Genomic DNA, 20,329 nt, shown 5'->3' on the forward strand with positions numbered 1-20,329 from the left:
TTCCGGCCCCTTCTACAGGCAGGTGCTGCCCTTTCCTTCCCTCCCTCCCTTCCCCTTCTACAGGCAGGTGTTGCCCCTTCCCTTCCCCCATACTGACGTGTGGCTGGTCTACCACAGCATGCCCCTGGGTCATATGTACAACGAGGTGCCCATCGTCAAGTTCATCGCCTACCTGGTCTCCCACCTGTACCTGCTGGTGCTGATGATTCTGACGGTCGTCACGCCCCCAAGCCCAATCTGGGAGAACACCAGCCTCATGCCCAATTGGTGAGTCGTTGAACCTTCCCTCCTTGTACACGACCTGGGTCAGGTCAGGTCAGGTCGTTAGACCCCTCCTTGTGGCCTTACAGGGACCACACAGGTGCTGTAATGCAAGACATTTCTCTCCTCTGATCTGTCTCCTGTTGTGGCTTCTGTTGCCCTTTGCTGCTGACTCCGTTGCTTTGACTACTGTTTCCCTGGCTGCTGTTTTTCATCTGTGTTGCTGCTGTGGCTGCTTCTGCTGCCCCTGTTGCTACTTCTGCTGCCTCTCTTACTGCTGTTAATGCTACTGCTGCCCCTGTTGTTACTGTTGTTGCCTCTGCTGCCTCTGTTGTTACTGTTGTTGCCTCTGCTGCCTCTGTTGTTGCCTCTGCTGCCTCTGTTGTTACTGTTGTTGCCTCTGCTGCCTCTGTTGTTATTGTTGTTGCTTCTGCTGCCTCTGTTGTTACTGTTGTTGCCTCTGCTGCCTCTGTTGTTGCCTCTGCTGCCTCTGTTGTTACTGTTGTTGCCTCTGCTGCCTCTGTTGTTATTGTTGTTGCTTCTGCTGCCTCTCTTATTGCTGTTAATGCTTCTGCTGCCTCTGTTGCTACTGCCAATGCTTTTGCTGCCTCTGTTGCTACTGTTGTTGCTTCTGCTGCCTCTGTTGCTACTGTTAATGCTTCTGCTGCCTCTGTTGCTACTGTTAATGCTTCTGCTGCCTCTGTTGCTACTGTTGTTGCTTCTGCTGCCTCTGTTGCTACTGTTATTGCTTCTACCGCCTCTGTTTCTACAGTCTATACTTCCGCATCTAACTGTTTTTGCTCCCGTTGCCTGTATTACTCCTACTGTTCAAAGGTTAGAGGTGAAAAAATTGAGGGAGAGTGATGGGAGACTGGTGGTGCCTGTGTGGAACATGGGCAAGCCGGATGATCATACTCTACCAAGATACCAGTAACTGTAGACCACGTAGAGGGGCTCGCCACAGTGGCCCAGCATCGGCTTTGGAAGACCTCAAGTCACACTCTACGGTAGACAGGTCGACATCTACGAAGTAGAAGACCTCAGCTTGAGATGAAACTCTACGGGAGACAGGTCGACATCTACGAAGTAGAAGACCTCAGCTTGAAGACGACACTCTACGGTAGACAGGTCGACATCTACGCGGTAGAAAACCTCAGCTTGAGGATGAGAGAACCCTACACAGGTCGACATCTACGAGGTAGAAGACCTACAGCCCCACGGAAGGAAGGTACGCAGTCAGAGTCGAAGAAATTTAAGACAGAGTTTGTAGCGTTCGGGAGAAGGGAGTTGGCGGAGGAGCAGCCGAAGAAAAATTGTCCTTCCGAAGGCAAATGTTACGACGGATGAGGTCGAAGTTGGGTGATGCAAGGACCACGAGGCGTGCCACAGCCGTGCTGGTGTGAGCACAGAGTCCTTCTGTGAGGCGGGATTGTGAGTGAAGGCTGTGGTATGATACGTGTGAGAGAGACTGAAGATAAAAGAGAAAGAGAGAGAGAGAGATGAGGAAAGAATGGGAAGATACAGAGTGAAAAATGGATAGAACAGAAGACTGTAAGAACCACCTGGTGTCTACAAGTCTCGCCGAGATAGGAAGTAAGTAAGACATGTCGAGTGCAAGATGGCTATGGGCACCACCTCAACACCCCCAGGAACTAGGGTGATAGTAACACTATTCAATACAGGTGCTGCCCACAACCCTCTACCTGCAGATGCCATTTCAAACACCCTCCCTCCTCTTGTGTTTACCTCCTGAATTCCCCCAGCGTGTGATGTTACCTTAAAGCTTTCGTAGTCTCCACTAACCATGTTTTTTTCTCTCCTCTCTCTCTCCCCTGCCCCTGGGCCTCCGTCAGGTACGAGTGGGTGCTGCTCCTGTGGCTGAGTGGCAACCTGGTCATGGAACTCACCAACCCGGGCGACATCGCAGGTCTGGGCTGGATCAAAGTCTTCGTCCTCGTCTTCAGCAGCCTGGGCGTCCTCGTACACCTGGTCGGCTTCTTCTACCTGGGCAGATTTGAACTCATCTTGGAGATGCTGTACATCAGGTAGGGAGGAGGTCGAACCCTAGACCACTTCGGTATTGATCATGGCTGAACACTCGTCTAACGATGTGTTCTGTAGGCAGTGAGTGGCCAGGACACCACAAACCTACAACTAAAATTGACTATAGAATTAGACATTGGTCTGATCTCCTTACAGGCTTCTATGTCAGGTAATCGACAGTCATATGTTTGTATATGGGATCAGATCAACCCTCTTGAAACCCTGTATATCACGTCGTTGGCCAAATTCTCGTCCTCAAGCATCATTTTCCAGGGAGGGAGGGAGCGGGCGGGCGGTCGAACTCATGTAGCGTAGCTGGCATCACGTCAACTTGACCTAGACTTCGAAATAGGTCCGCTAAATTTGTGACTCTACTACAGTAAAGCGTCCGCGACATACAGGATATGAGAGAGTCCCCTCCAGTACAGCTCTTCCATTGCCCTTCCATGATGACGCAACTTCACGCCTTTGAGAACACCCTGGGAGGCTGCAGCTATACCGTCGCTTCCCAGTTTACCCTCGTCTTATCCATTTAAAATCAGAGCAACACAGCACAGTCTTCAACACTCGTTTTAACGTGGATGTTCGCCTTTATCTACATAACTGGAGGGGCTTTCCATTGAGACGGAGGTTCGTTATGCAGCGTCTCGTAACCTCCGGTAATGATTGTAATGATATTAGCTTGGCCAAATACGTGACGTGGGTTACCCAATCCTCACCACACAACGTCTGCTGACGTGCCTCAGGCTGCAGCCAACACCCTTCCACCAGGAAGGTGGCAACTGTAGCATTCGTCCACGCAACCATGACTGTTCCTATGAGTCCTCGGGGAGAATGAAACACGATAAGTTCCCAAGTGCACTTTCGTGTAGTAATCACATCATCAGGGGAGACACAAGAAAGAAATATAACAGTCAGTTGACATACAACGAAGAGACGTAGCTAGGACACCATGTGGTAAACAAGCGACTTGTATCTCCCCTGATGATGTGATTATTACTCGAAAGTGCACTTGGGAACTTAATCACGTTTCATTTCCCCGCGGTCTCATAGGAATATATTTGATCACGCGCTCAGTTGCGACCCTTTCCAAACATGACACTATATGGACCATTCCTGTAATTCCCAGAAGGTTACCAAAAGGTTACATGGCCTGTAAGGGTCATTCCTGTGGTCTTTAGGCTCAACTTAACGACCGGTATGATGGTTGCCTCGAGGGTGAACGCGTCGCTGTTAGATTCAGAGGTCGGGATTCTCCAGGTCTGCCACAGGTTGCTAAATGCTGAAGGTGTTAAGGAGTATATAGTCGTCTGTATCTCGAGGTCGAGGAGAACTCCTTCAGGAGAAATTCATTGCTGACGTGGACACACACACACACTTAGTGCAATTGGTCAACACTGTAGGTCATTACTATAGGTGAGTGAACATAACTATGTTGTTCTTGTTACACTAGGGGTGTGACGGATCCTGCTACCCCGTAACAATGGTGTCCTTGTTACACTAAGGGGCGTCACGGATCCTGCCACCCCGTAACAATGGTCCTTGTTACACTAAGGGGCGTCACGGATCCTGCCACCCCGTAACAATGGTGTCCTTGTTACACTAAGAGGCGTCACGGATCCTGCCACCCCGTAACAATGGTGTCCTTGTTACACTAAGGGGCGTCACGTATCCTGCTACCCCGTAACAATGGTGTCCTTGTTACACTAAGGGGCGTCACGGATCCTGCCACCCCGTAACAATGGTGTCCTTGTTACACTAAGGGGCGTCACGGATCCTGCCACCCCGTAACAATGGTGTCCTTGTTACACTAAGGGGCGTCACGGATCCTGCTACCCCGTAACAATGGTGTCCTTGTTACCCTAAGGGGCGTCACGGATCCTACCACCCCGTAACAATGGTGTCCTTGTTACACTAAGGGGCGTCACGGATCCTGCTACCCCGTAACAATGATCCTTGTTACACTAAGGGGCGTCACGGATCCTGCCACCCCGTAACAATGGTGTCCTTGTTACACTAAGGGGCGTCACGGATCCTGCTACCCCGTAACAATGGTGTCCTTGTTACACTAAGGGGCGTCACGGATCCTGCCACCCCGTAACAATGGTGTCCTTGTTACACTAAGGGGCGTCACGGATCCTGCCACCCCGTAACAATGGTGTCCTTGTTACACTAAGGGGCGTCACGGATCCTGCCACCCCGTAACAATGGTCCTTGTTACACTAAGGGGCGTCACGGATTCTGCCACCCCGTAACAATGGTGTCCTTGTTACACTAAGGGGCGTCACGGATCCTGCCACCCCGTAACAATGGTGTCCTTGTTACACTAAGGGGCGTCACGGATCCTGCCACCCCCCCCCCCCCCTCTTGGCAGGCGTCCTAGACCAGGTATGCAAGAGATATTAGACCACAATTATGTAATCCGTCGTTACACCATGTGTCAGGCGTGGGCAGAGAGTTCACCACTGTCTTGCCACACTGGGGTTAAAAAGGTCCAAAAGCTAACGCGTTGTCGGCCGACAGGAACAACTTCTTGGCCATCGCCCTCCTCCTGGCCTCCGTCCAGCTTCTGGACTTCCTCTCCTTCCACCACCTCTTCGGGCCGTGGGCCGTCATCATCGGCAAACTCATGGTGGACCTGGGCAGGTTCCTCGTCATCCTCGCCATCTTCGTCTTCGGCTTCTCCATGTACGTGGCCGCCATCTACAACCCCGTCAGGCCCATCTACACCAGCCTGAACGCCACCTCGGAGAGCAAATACCCTCCAGCAGGTAAGTGGCCAACGAGCTCCTCCTCCCTCAGGCACGGCGGTATTACCGCCACCTCGCATGGTCATGGCCCACCTTTTCCCCCTAAGGAGTTTCAATGATGATGTCAGAAGCAAAGGGAGTCATTAGTCGCTCATTAACTTACATTGATTATGGAAGATGTCGACTTGTTTCAAGCCAGGCCTTTTTTTCTCCCCCCCTTTGCCACCCTCCCTCACTAGACCACAGACGGAGATGCCGTGCCATTCGAGCCAGCTGGGGAAACAAGACGAAGGGATCGTAGAGCAGCTGCATGTGATGTGCTTATATTGTGTATGTGGTGGACGAGATGCGTCTCAAAACTGGAGTCTGACACACACACACACACACCACACACACACACCACACACACACGCACCACACACACACACACACACACACCACACACACACACACACCACACACACACACACCACACACACACACACACACACACACCACACACACACACACACACCACACACACACCACACACACACCACACACACACACACACACACACCACACACACACACACACACACCACACACACACCACACACACACACACACCACACACACACACACACACCACACACACACACACACACACACCACACACACACACACACACCACACACACACACACTAGAGGCTGGTCAACACAACCCACTTCACCAAGACCTTCTCTCTCTCTCCTCCCTACCACAGAGGCACCAGTCCAGTCGCCGGTGCAGACTGGCGAGATGCTGTTCTTCTCCCTCTTCGGCCTGGTGGAGCCGGACTACATGCCTCCCTTCTACAGCCACCCCAGCTGGAGCCAGTCGCTCATGAAGGTGAGGAACCAAGGGGAAGCAGCAGCAGTACTGGTGGTTGGTGGTGGTACAGCCTCATCCTTGAGACGTAGTTTATAACTCTGCTTTTCCCCGTGAAGTAGTCAACTACGCCACCTCTAACGAATGCATGTTCCCTCCTCCCTCCCTCCTGCATGTTCCCTCCTCCCTCCCTCCCTCGTTCCCCAACCCAACCAGTCTTGACAGTAGGTCAGTGTCTCTTCCTCCCTCTCGTGTCCTTTACGTAGACGTGAAGATCCGCTCCACCTGGAGCGTTTCCTGGGCTAGTCTTACACACACACGAAAGGTTCAGTGTTTCATAAGGGTTCATCTCCATACCAGAGGTGTTCTTCTGCTGTGTCCGACCAAGCGCTTTCCTCCTCCCTCGACAGATCGTGTTCGGCATCTACCAGATGGTGACTGTGGTGGTCCTCATCAACCTCCTCATTGCTATGATGTCCGACACCTACCAGAGGATCCAAGCGAAGAGCGACACCGAGTGGAAGTTCGGGCTGGCGAAGCTCATTCGGAACATGAGTCGAACCTCCGGCACGCCCTCGCCCCTGAACCTCCTGGTGAAGTTCATCGTCTACATCATCGCCGTCTTCAAGTTCAAATGTGAGTCTCGGGCTCTCGGGGACGCCCTTGCGACCAGGCGTGAGTCTGGAGGGGATATGGCGGCTGCCAGATGCGTAGATATGGGTGTGTGACGGATCATGTGGTCTCCTGGTCTAGCTTCAGGTGTAAGGGTTATTCAAGGGCTGCTCCCTGGTCAATGTTTATGATGTCAAGGGTACACAGGGACTGTCATGGGTACACAGGGACTATCATGGGTACACAGGGACTGTCATGGGTACACAGGGACTGTCATGGGTACACAGGAACCGTCATGGGTACACAGGGACTGCCATGGGTACACAGGAACCGTCATGGGTACACAGGGACTGTCATGGGTACACAGGGACTGTCATGGGTACACAGGAACCGTCATGGGTACACAGGGACTGTCATGGGTACACAGGGACTGTCATGGGTACACAGGGACTGTCAGGGGTACACAGGAACCGTCATGGGTACACAGGGACTGTCATGGGTACACAGGAACCGTCATGGGTACACAGGGACTGTCATGGGTACACAGGAACCGTCATGGGTACACAGGAACCGTCATGGGTACACAGGGACTATCATGGGTACACAGGGACTGTCATGGGTACACAGGGACTGTCATGGGTACACAGGAACCGTCATGGGTACACAGGAACCGTCATGGGTACACAGGGACTATCATGGGTACACAGGGACTGTCATGGGTACACAGGAACTGTCATGGGTACACAGGGGCTGACATGGGCGGCTTGTATCACCAGTAATCGTAGGTTCAGACGAGGATGACAGAATGGGATGTGTCCTGCAGCACAGAACGTAACTTAATGGGATGACGGCGTCACACACGATGAATGAATGGGACTCAGAGGGTGGGTGACGGCTGACAGTGGCACCTGCCACTTTCGATAATAATGGGTGGCGGCTGACAGTGGCACCTGACACTTTCGATATTAATGGATGACGGCTGACAGTGGCACTTTGGCACTTTCGATATCAAGAGTAGACGAGACTAGGGAGGTCAAAGCATGAGGAATGAGCAGTTGTTGACATGATTCACGAAGGGGATAATATTATTTTTCTTGGGGGGTCGACAACATAGAGACGCTGTCAAGTTCGAAACGCAAATTTAAGGAATCGAACTTGTCTCTTAAAGTTCAGCTTGAAGAATGACTGTTTCCCTGACAGAGACCTTTCTAATTATATCTAAATCTATCATAGACCTTTTAGAAGAGTCTAAATCTATCACTGACCTTTCTGAATATCACAGACCTTTCTAATTATGTCTAAATCTTTCATAGACCTTTCTAATCATGTCTAAATCTATCACAGACATTTCTAATGTCTAAATCTATCATAGACCTTTAAAGTTATGTCTAAATCTATCATAAACTTTTCTGTGTGAATACCATAATTTTTTCTACTCATGTCTAAATCTATCATAGACCTTTCTAATTATGTGAAAATCTACTTATAGACCCTTCTAATTATGTCTAACTCTATCATAGCGAAATGCTACTCATCTGAGTGTTAGCCATGCACACGACAGATAACACTGAGTGTCAGCCATGCACACGACAGATAAGGACTGTTATCAACATCCACACGACAGAAAACACTGAGGAGGAGGGGAAGAGCGAAAGATAAGGTTAAGAGAACTCATACCTTCGGATAACATAAAGACGAGACATACCCAGACCATAGGCCTCTCTCTCTCTCTCTCTCTCTCTCTCTCTCTCTCTCTCTCTCTCTCTCTCTCTCTCTCTCTCTCTCCCTGCTCATCAGCCCCTCCTCCCAGGTAACCTGTGTTCGGACAAGGCCATGGAGTACATGCGGACGGAGGGTCGACCTGAGGACCCACACCAGGCCGACCTCAAGACCGAGTTCGGCGGCGGCTGGATCAAGAAACTCAGGTCACGCAGCAAGGCCAGCATCATGCCCCAGAGCACAGGTCAGTACTCTCCCAAGGTCACAGGTCAGTTACGGTCGTCAGGTCACAGGTCAGCACTTTCCTCAGGTCACATGTCAGTACTGTCGTCAGGCCACAGGTCATCACTTTCCTTAGGCCACAGGTCAGTACTGTCGTCAGGCCACAGGTCAGCACTTTCCTCAGGTCACAGGTCAGTACTATCGTCAGGCCACAGGTCAGTACGGTCCTCGGGTCACAGTTCAGCACTTTCCTCAGGTCACAGGTCAGTACTATCCTCAGGTCACAGGTCAGTACTATCGTCAGGCCACAGGTCAGTACGGTCCTCGGGTCACAGTTCAGCACTTTCCTCAGGTCACAGGTCAGTACTATCGTCAGGCCACAGGTCAGCACTTTCCTCAGGTCACAGGTCAGTACTATCGTCAGGCCACAGGTCAGTACGGTCCTCGGGTCACAGTTCAGCACTTTCCTCAGGTCACAGGTCAGTACTATCGTCAGGCCACAGGTCAGTACTGTCATCAGGTCACAGGTCAGTACTATCGTCAGGCCACAGGTCAGTACTGTCATCAGGTCACAGGTCAGTACTATCGTCAGGCCACAGGTCAGTACTGTCATCAGGTCACAGGTCACTCCCGTTCACAAGCCTCATATACGATACAATTAGGTAAGGCCTCAGCTGCCCGTCCCGCCCCAGCTGACATAATACAGTATGTGAGCAACACAAGGCGCCCCCGGGTGATCATGGTGAGTGCAGGTGTTGATTCTTATTCAGCAGGAGCAGGAGCAGGAGGAGGAGCAGCAGCAGCAACAGGAGGAGCAGTAGCAGGAGGAGCAGGAGCAGGAGCAGTAGGAGGAGCAGTAGGAGGAGGAGCAGTAGCAGGAGGAGCAGGAGCAGGAGCAGTAGGAGGAGCAGTAGGAGGAGGAGCAGTAGCAGGAGGAGCAGGAGCAGGAGCAGTAGGAGGAGCAGTAGGAGGAGGAGCAGTAGTAGGAGGAGCAGGAGCAGTAGGAGGAAGAGCAGTAGTAGGAGGAGCAGGAGCAGGAGCAGTAGGAGGTGGAGGGGACCTGGGGCCGTATGCAGAAAACTTCTTAGAATGCTTAAGTATGCTTAACCCCAAAGAATTTTACTTAACTTTAAGAATTTTGCTAAGCATGTTTCTGAAAGCTGCCCTACGCTTAAGTATTTGCTTAGCAGACGACAAATATTTTGACTCAAACTGCATTTCATACTTCTTAAATATTATGCTTGAGTTTTGCTAAGCATCGTGCTTAGTCCTTTTCTGTGTGGCACTTAAGTCACGTGCTCACCTAAGCATAAAAATAAGCAAAAAATCTAAGAATTTTTCCGCATACGGCCCCCTGGTGTTATACATATGTCCCTCAGAAACAGAGGGCAAGCTTGGGGTCGTCTCCAAATCATTACATTCCCATCACGCCTTTTCTTACTCAGTGACTATATTGTATGTAGATGAGATCATGGACCTCAAGCTTTTCCAAGGGGTCATTCTAAAGGCTTAAGCTTAGGTCAAGGGGTCATTCTGTAAAGCTCCAGCTTGGGGTCAGGGGGTCATTCTGCTCAACGCCAGCTTTGTTAAGCTTTAGACTAGCTAGTTTGTAACCAAGACTGACATAGTGTGAGGGGTTAACAGTAGGGGTTAACAGTGGCCTTGTGTTTGAACACCCCGTTTTTGTCCTGACCTTCTCAACCCCCTCCCTCCTCACAGAGAACCTGGTGCCCTTGAGCAACATGGAGGGCCCCCAGGGCGTGCGCCGGATCGAGAACGTGATCAAGTGGAGCCGCGTCGTGAACCGGTACCGGATGATGCACCGGAAGGAGGTGCAGCCTGGGGAGGAGGGAGGCCAAGACCAGGACCTGCCCGCCGACTCCGTCGAAGACCTGCAGGACGAGTCCCTCCTCAACGGCGGGGTCGAGAACGCAGGCCAGGCCTCCACCACGTAGAGCTCAGCGCCTCCTCCTCCTCTTGACGGCGCCAGCGTGTGGTGTGAGGCACAGCGACCGAGGTGTGCGGTACAGTACCTGAGGTGTGGGGTACAGTACCTGAGGTGTGCGGTACCTAAGGTGTGGGGTACAGTACCTGGGGTGTGCGGTACCTGAGGTGTGGGGTACAGTACCTGAGGTGTGGGGTACAGTACCTGAGGTGTGGGGTACAGTGCCTGAGGTGTGGGGTACCTAAGGTGTGGGGTACAGTACCTGAGGTGTGGGATACAGTACCTGAGGTGTGGGGTACAGTACCTGAGGTGTGGGGTACAGTGCCTGAGGTGTTGGGTACCTAAGGTGTGCGGTACAGTTCCTGAGGTGTGAAGTTCAGTCCCTGAGGTGTGAAGTTCAGTTCCTGAAGAGCGAAGTTCAGCCCCTGAGGTGTGAAGTTCAGTTCCTGAGGTGTGAAGTTCAGTTCCTGAGGTGTGAAGTTCAGTTCCTGAGGTGTAAAGTTGTCCTTGAGGTGTGAAGTTCAGTTCCTGAGGTGTGAAGTTCAGTTCCAGAGGTGTAAAGTTCAGTTCCTGAGGTGTGAAGTTCAGTTCCTGAGGTGTGAAGTTCAGTTCCTGAGGTGTGAAGTTCAGTTCCTGAGGTGTGAAGTTCAGTTCCTGTGGCGTGAAGTTCAGTCCCTGAGGTGTGTGTTCAGTTCCTGAGGTGTGAAGTTCAGTTCCTGAGGTGCAATGTTCAGTTCCTGAGGTGTGAAGTTCAGTCCCTGAGGTGTGAAGTTCAGTTCCTGAGGTGTGAAGTTCAGTTCCTGAGGTGTGAAGTTCAGTTCCTGAGGTGTAAGGTTCAGTTCCTGAGGTGTGAAGTTCAGTTCCTGAGGTGTGAAGTTCAGTTCCTGAGGTGTGAAGTTCAGTTCCTGAGGTGTGAAGTTCAGTTCCTGAGGTGTGAAGTTCAGTTCCTGAGGTGTGAAGTTCAGTTCCTGAGGTGTGAAGTTCAGTTCCTGAGGTGTGAAGTTCAGTTCCTGAGGTGTGAAGTTCAGTTCCTGAGGTGTGAAGTTCAGTTCCTGAGGTGTGAAGTTCAGTTCCTGAGGTGTGAAGTTCAGTTCCTGAGGCGTGAAGTTCATTTCCTGAGGTGTGAAATTCAGTTCCTGAGGTGTGAAGTTCAGTTCCTGAGGTGTGAAGTTCAGTTCCTGAGGTGTGAAGTTCAGTTCCTGAGGTGTGAAGTTCAGTTCCTGAGGTGTAAAGTTCAGTTCCTGAGGTGTTAAGCTCAGTTGCTGAGGTGTGAAATTCAGTTCCTGAGGTGTGAAGTTCAGTTCCTGAGGTGTGAAGTTCAGTTCCTGAGGTGTGAAGTTCAGTTCCTGAGGCGTGAAGTTCAGTTCCTGAGGTGTGAAGTTCAGTCCCTGAGGTGTGTGTTCAGTTCCTGAGGTGTGAAGTTAAGTTCCTGGGGTGTGAAGTTCAGTTCCTGAGGTGTGAAGTTCAGTTCCTGAGGTGCGAAGTTCAGTTCCTGAGGTGTGCAGTTCAGTTCCTGAGGTGTGAAGTTCAGTTCCTGAGGTGTGAAGTTCAATTCCTGAGGCGTGAAGTTCAGTCCCTGAGGTGTGTGTTCAGTTCCTGAGGTGTGAAGTTCAGTTCCTGGGGTGTGAAGTTCAGTTCCTGAGGTGTGAAGTTCAGTTCCTGAGGTGTGAAGTTCAGTTCCTGAGGTGTGAAGTTCAGTTCCTGAGGCGTGAAGTTCAGTTCCTGAGGTGTGAAGTTCAGTTCCTGAGGTGTGAAGTTCAGTTCCTGAGGTGTGAAGTTCAGTTCCTGAGGTGTGAAGTTCAGTTCCTGAGGTGTAAAATTCAGTTCCTGAGGTGTGAAGTTCAGTTCCTGAGGTGTGAAGTTCAGTTCCTGAGGTGTGAAATTCAGTTCCTGAGGTGTGAAGTTCAGTTCCTGACGTGTGAAGTTCAGTTCCTGAGGTGTCAAGTTCAGTTCCTGAGGCGTGAAGTTCAGTTCCTGAGGTGTCAAGTTCAGTTCCTGAGGTGTGAAGTTCAGTTCCTGAGGTGTGAAGTTCAGTTCCTGAGGTGTAAAATTCAGTTCCTGAGGTGTGAAGTTCAGTTCCTGAGGTGTGAAGTTCAGTTCCTGAGGTGTGAAGTTCAGTTCCTGAGGTGTAAAATTCAGTTCCTGAAGTGTGAAGTTCAGGAGCACCAGGGCACCAGGAGCCACGCTGGACCACAGCAGGGTGGGCACCAGGAGCCACGCTGGACCACAGCAGGGTGGGCACCAGGAGCCACGCTGGACCACAGCAGGGTGGGCACCAGCAGCCACGCTGAACCACAGCAGGGTGGGCACCAGGAGCCACGCTGGACCACAGCAGGGTGGGCACCAGGAGCCACGCTGGACCACAGCAGGGTGGGCACCAGGAGCCACGCTGGACCACAGCAGGGTGGGCACCAGGAGCCACGCTGGACCACAGCAGGGTGGGCACCAGGAGCCACGCTGGACCACAGCAGGGTGGGCACCAGGAGCCACGCTGGACCACAGCAGGGTGGGCACCAGGAGCCACGCCGCCCAGGACGTGAGCTAAAAGACTGTATCATCGACCGGTACAGCGAAAGTGACTGTCGTGTTGATATAAAAAAAAAAATCTAACATACCTACCTTGCTACTGTTATCCAAAAGTGAGAGAACCAATTTTGTACCATTAACCTTTGAGAGAACATGAACAAAAGACATGTTCTTTATTTCATACGGATGTGTTCTGTGTAGAACTACCGTGACGAGCCTGCTGGACAATCATTACCAAGTGCTGTCGCAACAGTTCATTGTGGAACCTTTCAAAATGACGGTTCCATTGCAATAATTAAGTGAAGGTGACTGAAATGTTTCCGCTCAATATTTTACAATTTTGTAGCCAAATATATATATATATATATATATATATATATATATATATATATATATATATATATATATATATATGTAGATTTTGTACATAAGAAACTTGGCCCCTGCGGGGTTAGGGGAGAAAGAACACTACCCACGTATTTCCCTGTGTGTCTTAGTAGGCGACCAAGTTGAGGGACGAGAGTTGGATGAGTTAGAGATCTCCTCCCTCTTCTCCATTACCACACTCTGAATGAGGCAACAGAATGAGGGAGCCTGGCGCGAAAAATTCTGTTCTCCAAGGCTCTCTCATATGTTCCCGATGCTACCTCGCTGAGGCGGGAAATGGCGAACAGGTACGAATGATTGAATCAATGAACGTAAGAATTTTCACACCTTTATAACGGGGAAATGTTGGTTTACTATCAAAAGTTTTTTTTTCTTTTTTTTTTCCAAAAGAAAGAACAGAGAAGTGGGCCAGGTAAGGATATTTCCTGAAAGGCTCAGTCCTCTGTTCTTAACGCTACCTCGCTAACGCGGGAAATGGCGAATAGTATGAAAGAAAAGATATATATATATATATATATATATATATATATATATATATATATATATATATATATATATATATATATACAGGTAGACGATCCCAAATCCGGCAACCGTAAAACCGGAATGTTTCACAAACTGGCTATACTAATTAACACTTCCTTATTTTCGAGAAATTCCTGAAACACTGACCTTTTCTGACTACTGATGCACACTTCCGACTTGATATACCTAAAAATATACACAAAATATGAATGAAAACAAATCATGGATTACAAAAATGTTAAGTCTTATCTTAGGTTGGTCTCCGCTCCAAATTGATCACTAAGATATAGCCAGTTTGTTTTGTGGGTCACGACAAGTCGGTTCTCTACGTGTGGTCTTCGGTCAATCGTTCTCTCTATCTTCACTGTAAAAAAAATGTCCAAAAATGCAACAAAATGATCCAGTGGTTAAGAGATGGCCTTTTTCCCCTATATATTTAGAAGGTAGATAAGATTTACTGTGGAATTTAGAAAAGGGAGTCTCAATGTGTAGGTTTGAATCATGAGTATGGGGTCGGAACCTCTATCACATATAGATTTTAAAACAGTTTAAAAGGATCAGCCACTCAGATCTGCAGACCATGAAGTGCCAAAAGTATATGAGACATACCAAAAAAAAAAAAAAACATTACATCAATCTAAAAGCATTTATCTGAACAAAGTCTTGACGATTGATTAAATCTAAGCAAGAGCAAAGAGATTCCTCTGCATGGTGGTTTAACCGTGACCCAAGCTAAGGTATTTCATGATGAATAAGGCTTAACAAAACCCATGTGACTATTCATGAGACCCATTCACAAAATTCAGGACACACCGTCGCTCACAACTGTTGAAAATGTGTGGAGAAAACCACATCAGTTTTGAATATCATGAGAGCTATTGGAACGAATTCTTCAAGATGATTTCTCATGAAAATTTATCACCCCAGCAGGGGTATAATATCCACGCGAATCATCTTTACGTACTTGTTACGATACTTATTCTACCAACTACCTGTCAAATCGAACGGCTTAATAACATGACTATCCCGAAATCCGGCATGGTTAGATCCACCGCATTCCGGATTTGGGATCGGGTACGTGTAATATAGACCACTATGGCCCGTTCCGCCGCGTTTGTACTGGATGAGAGAGAGAGAGAGAGAGAGAGAGAGAGAGAGAGAGAGAGAGAGAGAGAGAGAGAGAGAGAGAGAGAGAGAGAGAGAGCATGCGCGCGCATGCTCGGGTGTGGACACGGAACGCATCGTAGGTTAGGTTGAGATATACTGGAAGGGCTTGTCTCGCCCGTGGGCAACAGGCGTCGTGGGGACGTGGCGTCAGTCTAGTAGACAGATGGACTGCTTCCGAGGACCAGTCATAAGCCATGTAATAACGCACAGCTACGGCATAAATGGAACGGACTGAATTTTTTTTTTATAATCAAAACTTTTGCCACGTCTTCATTTTCGGCCGGGGAGAGGGAAGGACTGATCAGGTCAAGCTGCAGGTGTGGGGAGGGGAGTGGGGTAAGGTCAAGCTGCAGGTGTGGGGAGGGGAGTGGGGTAAGGTCAAGCTGCAGGTATGGGGAAGGGTGTGGGGTCAGATTCAGTCTCCCGACCGTAAGTCACTTTTCCCTCCCCTCCTCTCTTCAGTCGCCCGTCCGTAAGTCACTTTCCCTCCCCTCGTCAGTCGCCATACATTAGACGTGTTCAGCGGTCCATTCCCGTCCGTGGCAGCAAACAGATCCTGGCCCTAGATGGGACGATCTTTTGTATCATAATTAGTAATAAGCTAATTTTATACTTTAATAGTTTAGGAAGATGCATTTATATTTACAATTAACCTTTCAATGAAGCAATATGAATATATATATATATATATATATATATATATATATATATATATATATATATATATATATATATATATACATATATATATATATATATATATATATATATATATATATATATATATATATATATATATATATATATATATATATGATAGCCAAGTGCAGCAACTGTATATGATGTAGTTAAGTCTATATATATATTTTCAGCATCGTATATAAAGCAACATATATTTGACAATCCCCATTAGTGTCCATATGACTAGCGAGGGTGTGTGCATGACTTCAGGTGAGGGTGTGTGCATGACTTCAGGTGAGGGTGTGTGCATGACTTCAGGTGAGGGTGTGTGCATGACTTCAGGGTAGGAAGATATACCACACTTCAGGTGTGCTCAGTATTACCTAGGCATTACTAGTTTCATTTTCAGTTACTTCACGACCAGTGCAAATCGGCATCAGCTGGCGCTTGGAATATCGTGTAAATCGGCATCAGGCGCTTGGAATATCGTGTGAATCGGCATCACTTGGAATATCGTGTGAATCGGCATCACTTGGAATATCGTGCAAATCGGCATCAGACGCTTGTAACATCTTGCAAAATCGGCATCACTTGAAATATCGTGTAAATCGGCATCAGACACTTGAAATATCGTGTAAATCGGCATCAGACACTTGAAATATCGTGTAAATCGGCATTAGACACTTGAAATATCGTGTAAATCGGCATCAGCAGGCGCTTGGAATATCGTTTAAATCGGCGTCAGACATTTGAAATATTCCAGTGTGATCACCGCGGGATAATCTTTTCTATGAGAGCAACAACTCCAACAAGTGAAATAAGATCTAGAATGTTAACAAAAACTTCAGCATTTCGAACCTATATGTACCAAGTGATGATGTGTGCTCTGGCCGTGAACACCTTCCCGGGTCGCATTATGTTTCATCTGATCAACCCAGCTGTTAGTACTCGCTAAGGCCCACAACTGAGTAAGATGATTTCTGGCACTGAGGTTGGTAAGAGAAATTCTCGTTATGTAGCGACATTTCTCGGTGTGTCTCCCTCGCAGAGCCTAGCCTAGCCGACACAGCTTGACAGTGTCGTAAAAAAAACCATTCTCCCATCAGCTTTAGACAACTGGTCCAATGTACTGTGATTATCTTATCAATTCACTAACTTTGTGTGATCCCGTGTGTCCTAGTTAGGTCACAGGACAGTAACCGAGCAGGTAGAATACACTGGCCTTCACACTGGGGTCTGAGCGCGTCAGACTCCTACCAAAGTAACAATTCTCTATAGGATTCCCTAAGGATCACCGTGATGGACTTACCGGCAGAGCCCACACAATTAAAGCTATCGGCGTGGTCGACCCATCATGTCTCGTATGTTTCCGACCATCAGAACACTCATGCAATAAGCAATTCAGCTTGCTTCAGACCATAAGCGTGCTTTTCTGGCGCCTAAACTTGTGTTAGTGATGTCAGTCCAGGGTCACAGTCCAGGGTCACAGTCCAGGGTCATTAGGTTAGTAGGTTAATCTTGTAATTTGCCTAACTTCCTTTATGAGGGTGAGGACTGAGAGACGGATACAGAAATACAAGTTATAACTCAAGAACGTAACTGAGTAAGATTGGAGTATATTTTGTACTTGGCCAACTGATACAAAGAGGGAAGAATTAAGTATTAAAGTGAGGTTTGTTGATGTGAGATGAAATTGGAAGACTGTGCAGGACTATACAGTGTTGTTGGTGCAAGAGCAGGTGTAGCAAGATTCCTGTAGGACAGCTGCATCTTTACAGCCTGGGTCTCGTGGTGCAGCTACAGGAGTGGCAGCATTCCAAAGCCTAGGTTTGTGCGGCAGAAAGGTGGTGGTACGACTAAGACGGGGAGGCGGCAGAGGGGTCTATAACTTGGAAGAGGTGTAGTGTATGGCGGGTTTTGTGTTGCAGGGGAGAGGTGTAGCCAAAATCGTGTAGCAACTGTGGTGTAAAGAGAGTGGTGGCGATGTGCAATGGGTCGAACATGACAACATCATCAACTGTGTGTGTGGGGAGGGTGGGCGCGCGCTAGGTTAGGTACAGTAGGTTCCTGAAAAGACACTCGGAGACAAAGGCTTTGTTGAGTGCATCCGAGAAATGTGGCTACGATGCGTACCAGCCATGTTGGCGCTACGCAAGTCTACAATTTTTGATGTTACCAAGGACAAGAAAAGCTGGTGCCGCAAACAATGATGAAGAAATAGACGAAAATCACGATGAACGAAATGCAGTGGAAGGAATCTCATGAGTACGACCAAACATAATGAAATGATCACTTACGAAAATGAAACAAAATTGTAACATGGTAACATTTCCAATCAATGTCACCATTCTTCTTCTTCCTTCATGAAGAGAAGCTGTTAATTCTTCTTCTGTTGTTAAAGCTTTCATAACGTACGCTAATCAGCTTCTTTAAGTTCAGCAGGAAGAACTTAGCTGAAGACTTTGAAAGGTTCTATAGGTTGACTTCAAGTACTGTATATATCTGCAGTAGCTTGTCCAAGTACCAAGTGATTTGCTTCATATCTTGTTCTGACTTTGGTGGAAGGATGCAGGATGCACTTCTATATATACTGGTGATAATATTATATACATACATTTAGTACAATTGGTCGATGATGATGATGATCCCTGAACATTTATTTTCCAATTGGTATTGCATATCGAGTGTAGTATAATACATTACCGCGTTATCCCCCATTGATTGTATGAGACTGTTGTATAACTTGTGTGTATTATAGTGGAAGACATTGCGCAGGTCACGCAATCTTCAGGTGTCGTCACGCTAATGGATTTAGCGGCAGACAAACCATTATATAGATATGTAACTCATAGGAATATATATATATAACCGTAGAGTATCATTATAACACCCATGGATATGTATATCATAGAGACCATAATCATTTCACGAATCATATTATTTTTGTACATGACCATTTCCAGCCATTGTCTGCATAACCCAGACCTGTACATATTGTATAGCATTGCTTGTATATACTGTAATTAATGACATATATCGTGTTGGCACAAGTCCTGGGTCTCTCTCTCTCTCTCTCTCTCTCTCTCTCTCTCTCTCTCTCTCTCTCTCTCTCTCTCTCTCTCTCTCTCTTGTTCTGTAGACGGCGGTGTTATTGCACTGGCCGGGTATACACACTACACCACACCTCAATATACTTTACCCCACTCTACATTTACTCTCCCCCACCACAGACTACACTCCCCCCACCACACACTACACTCCCCCACCACACACAACACTCCCTCACCACACACTACACTCCCCCACCACACACAACACTCCCTCACCACACACTACACTCTCCCACCACACACTACACTCCCCCACCACACACTACACTCCCCCACCACACACCGACACTCCCCCACCACACACCGACACTCCTCCACCACACACTACACTCCCCCACCACAAACAACACTCCCCCACCACACACTCTACACTCCCCCACCACACACCTACACTCCCCCACCACACACTACACTCCCCCCACCACACACTACACTCCCCACAGCCGTAGATCTTCCATGTACGCGTCAGCAGCACACAGTGTTTCTCAAGGATGCTCCTACCCCTTCATTCAACCTAGGCTCTCTTGATGGTGCATTCTGGGTAGATCACTTGCAACCATCTCTGTTAAGATCGTAAAACAAGGAACCGGTATAAAAGTCTTAGGCTATTCCTACCGGTAAATATATGATCTTTGTCAATTACTGATTATGTACTTTGTATCAATACTTAGCAGATTTATATATAAACAAAGCTGCAAAGAGACTAAAGAACATTTCTTAAAAAAAGATATGTTTAGAGTGTGGCAAATAGAGATGGACTTGTGTCTCCAGAATGCGAATCAGAAATGGTAGGTTCCACGCTTAGCTTTCCTGTACTTCTTTCAACTATAGAACAAATATGTATTTTGCAAAGTATTTTCGATGTGAATAATTACTGTAATGAATAGCAATATAAAAAGGAAATTTTCTACACCAGATGTCTTTTATTTCGCAACCCTCCACCTACACCGACTGCCAAGGTGACCCATCTGAAAGTGCTCAATATTCAGTGACGTAAAAATTAATCTCTCATCTCATGAAGTCCAAAAGAAAAAAACAAAACATCGAGAGAAAATTAATCATGTTCTCAGTGGCATGAACTCACCCCTCACAGGTCGCTAACCAGTACCCCTCACAGGTTGCTGACCAGCTAACCAATACTAACTCACACCCCTCACAGGTCGCTGACCAGCTAACCAATACTAACTCACACCCCTCACAGGTCGCTGACCAGCTAACCAATACTAACTCACACCCCTCACAGGTCGCTGACCAGCTAACCAATACTAACTCGACAACGTCAAACTATGAAATCACATGTTTACCAAATGGCGTCCTAGCTTCGTCTCTTCGATGTATATCAACTGACTGTTATATTTCTCTCTTGTGTCTCCCCTGATGATGTGATTATTACACGAAAGTGCACTTGGGAACTTTTCGTGTTTCATTTTCCCCGTGGACTCATGGGAATATACTTGATCACGCGCAAAATTGTGATCCTTTCCAATATACATGTGTACGTGGGTGGGTTGGGCCATTCTTTCGTTTGTTT

At 48.1% G+C, this 20,329-nt stretch overlaps 1 protein-coding gene across 1 annotated transcript in view; it reads left to right on the forward strand.

Moving 5' to 3' along the window:
• Positions 1–10,948, forward strand: part of nompC (no mechanoreceptor potential C) — a 334,011-nt gene extending 323,063 nt beyond the window's left edge. Inside the window, exons 24-30 of the mRNA XM_071686202.1 lie at positions 118–267; positions 2,115–2,306; positions 4,828–5,075; positions 5,801–5,925; positions 6,315–6,540; positions 8,327–8,479; positions 10,177–10,948. Coding sequence (XP_071542303.1) covers positions 118–267; positions 2,115–2,306; positions 4,828–5,075; positions 5,801–5,925; positions 6,315–6,540; positions 8,327–8,479; positions 10,177–10,412 — 1,330 coding nt within the window. The 3' untranslated portion in view covers positions 10,413–10,948. The remainder of the gene's footprint in view (positions 1–117; positions 268–2,114; positions 2,307–4,827; positions 5,076–5,800; positions 5,926–6,314; positions 6,541–8,326; positions 8,480–10,176) is intronic.
• The last annotated feature ends 9,381 nt before the right edge of the window (positions 10,949–20,329 follow it).

The sequence above is a fragment of the Panulirus ornatus genome, chromosome 41 (genome assembly GCF_036320965.1).
Source record: "Panulirus ornatus isolate Po-2019 chromosome 41, ASM3632096v1, whole genome shotgun sequence".
In the NCBI taxonomy this organism is placed as follows: Eukaryota; Metazoa; Arthropoda; class Malacostraca; order Decapoda; family Palinuridae; genus Panulirus; species Panulirus ornatus.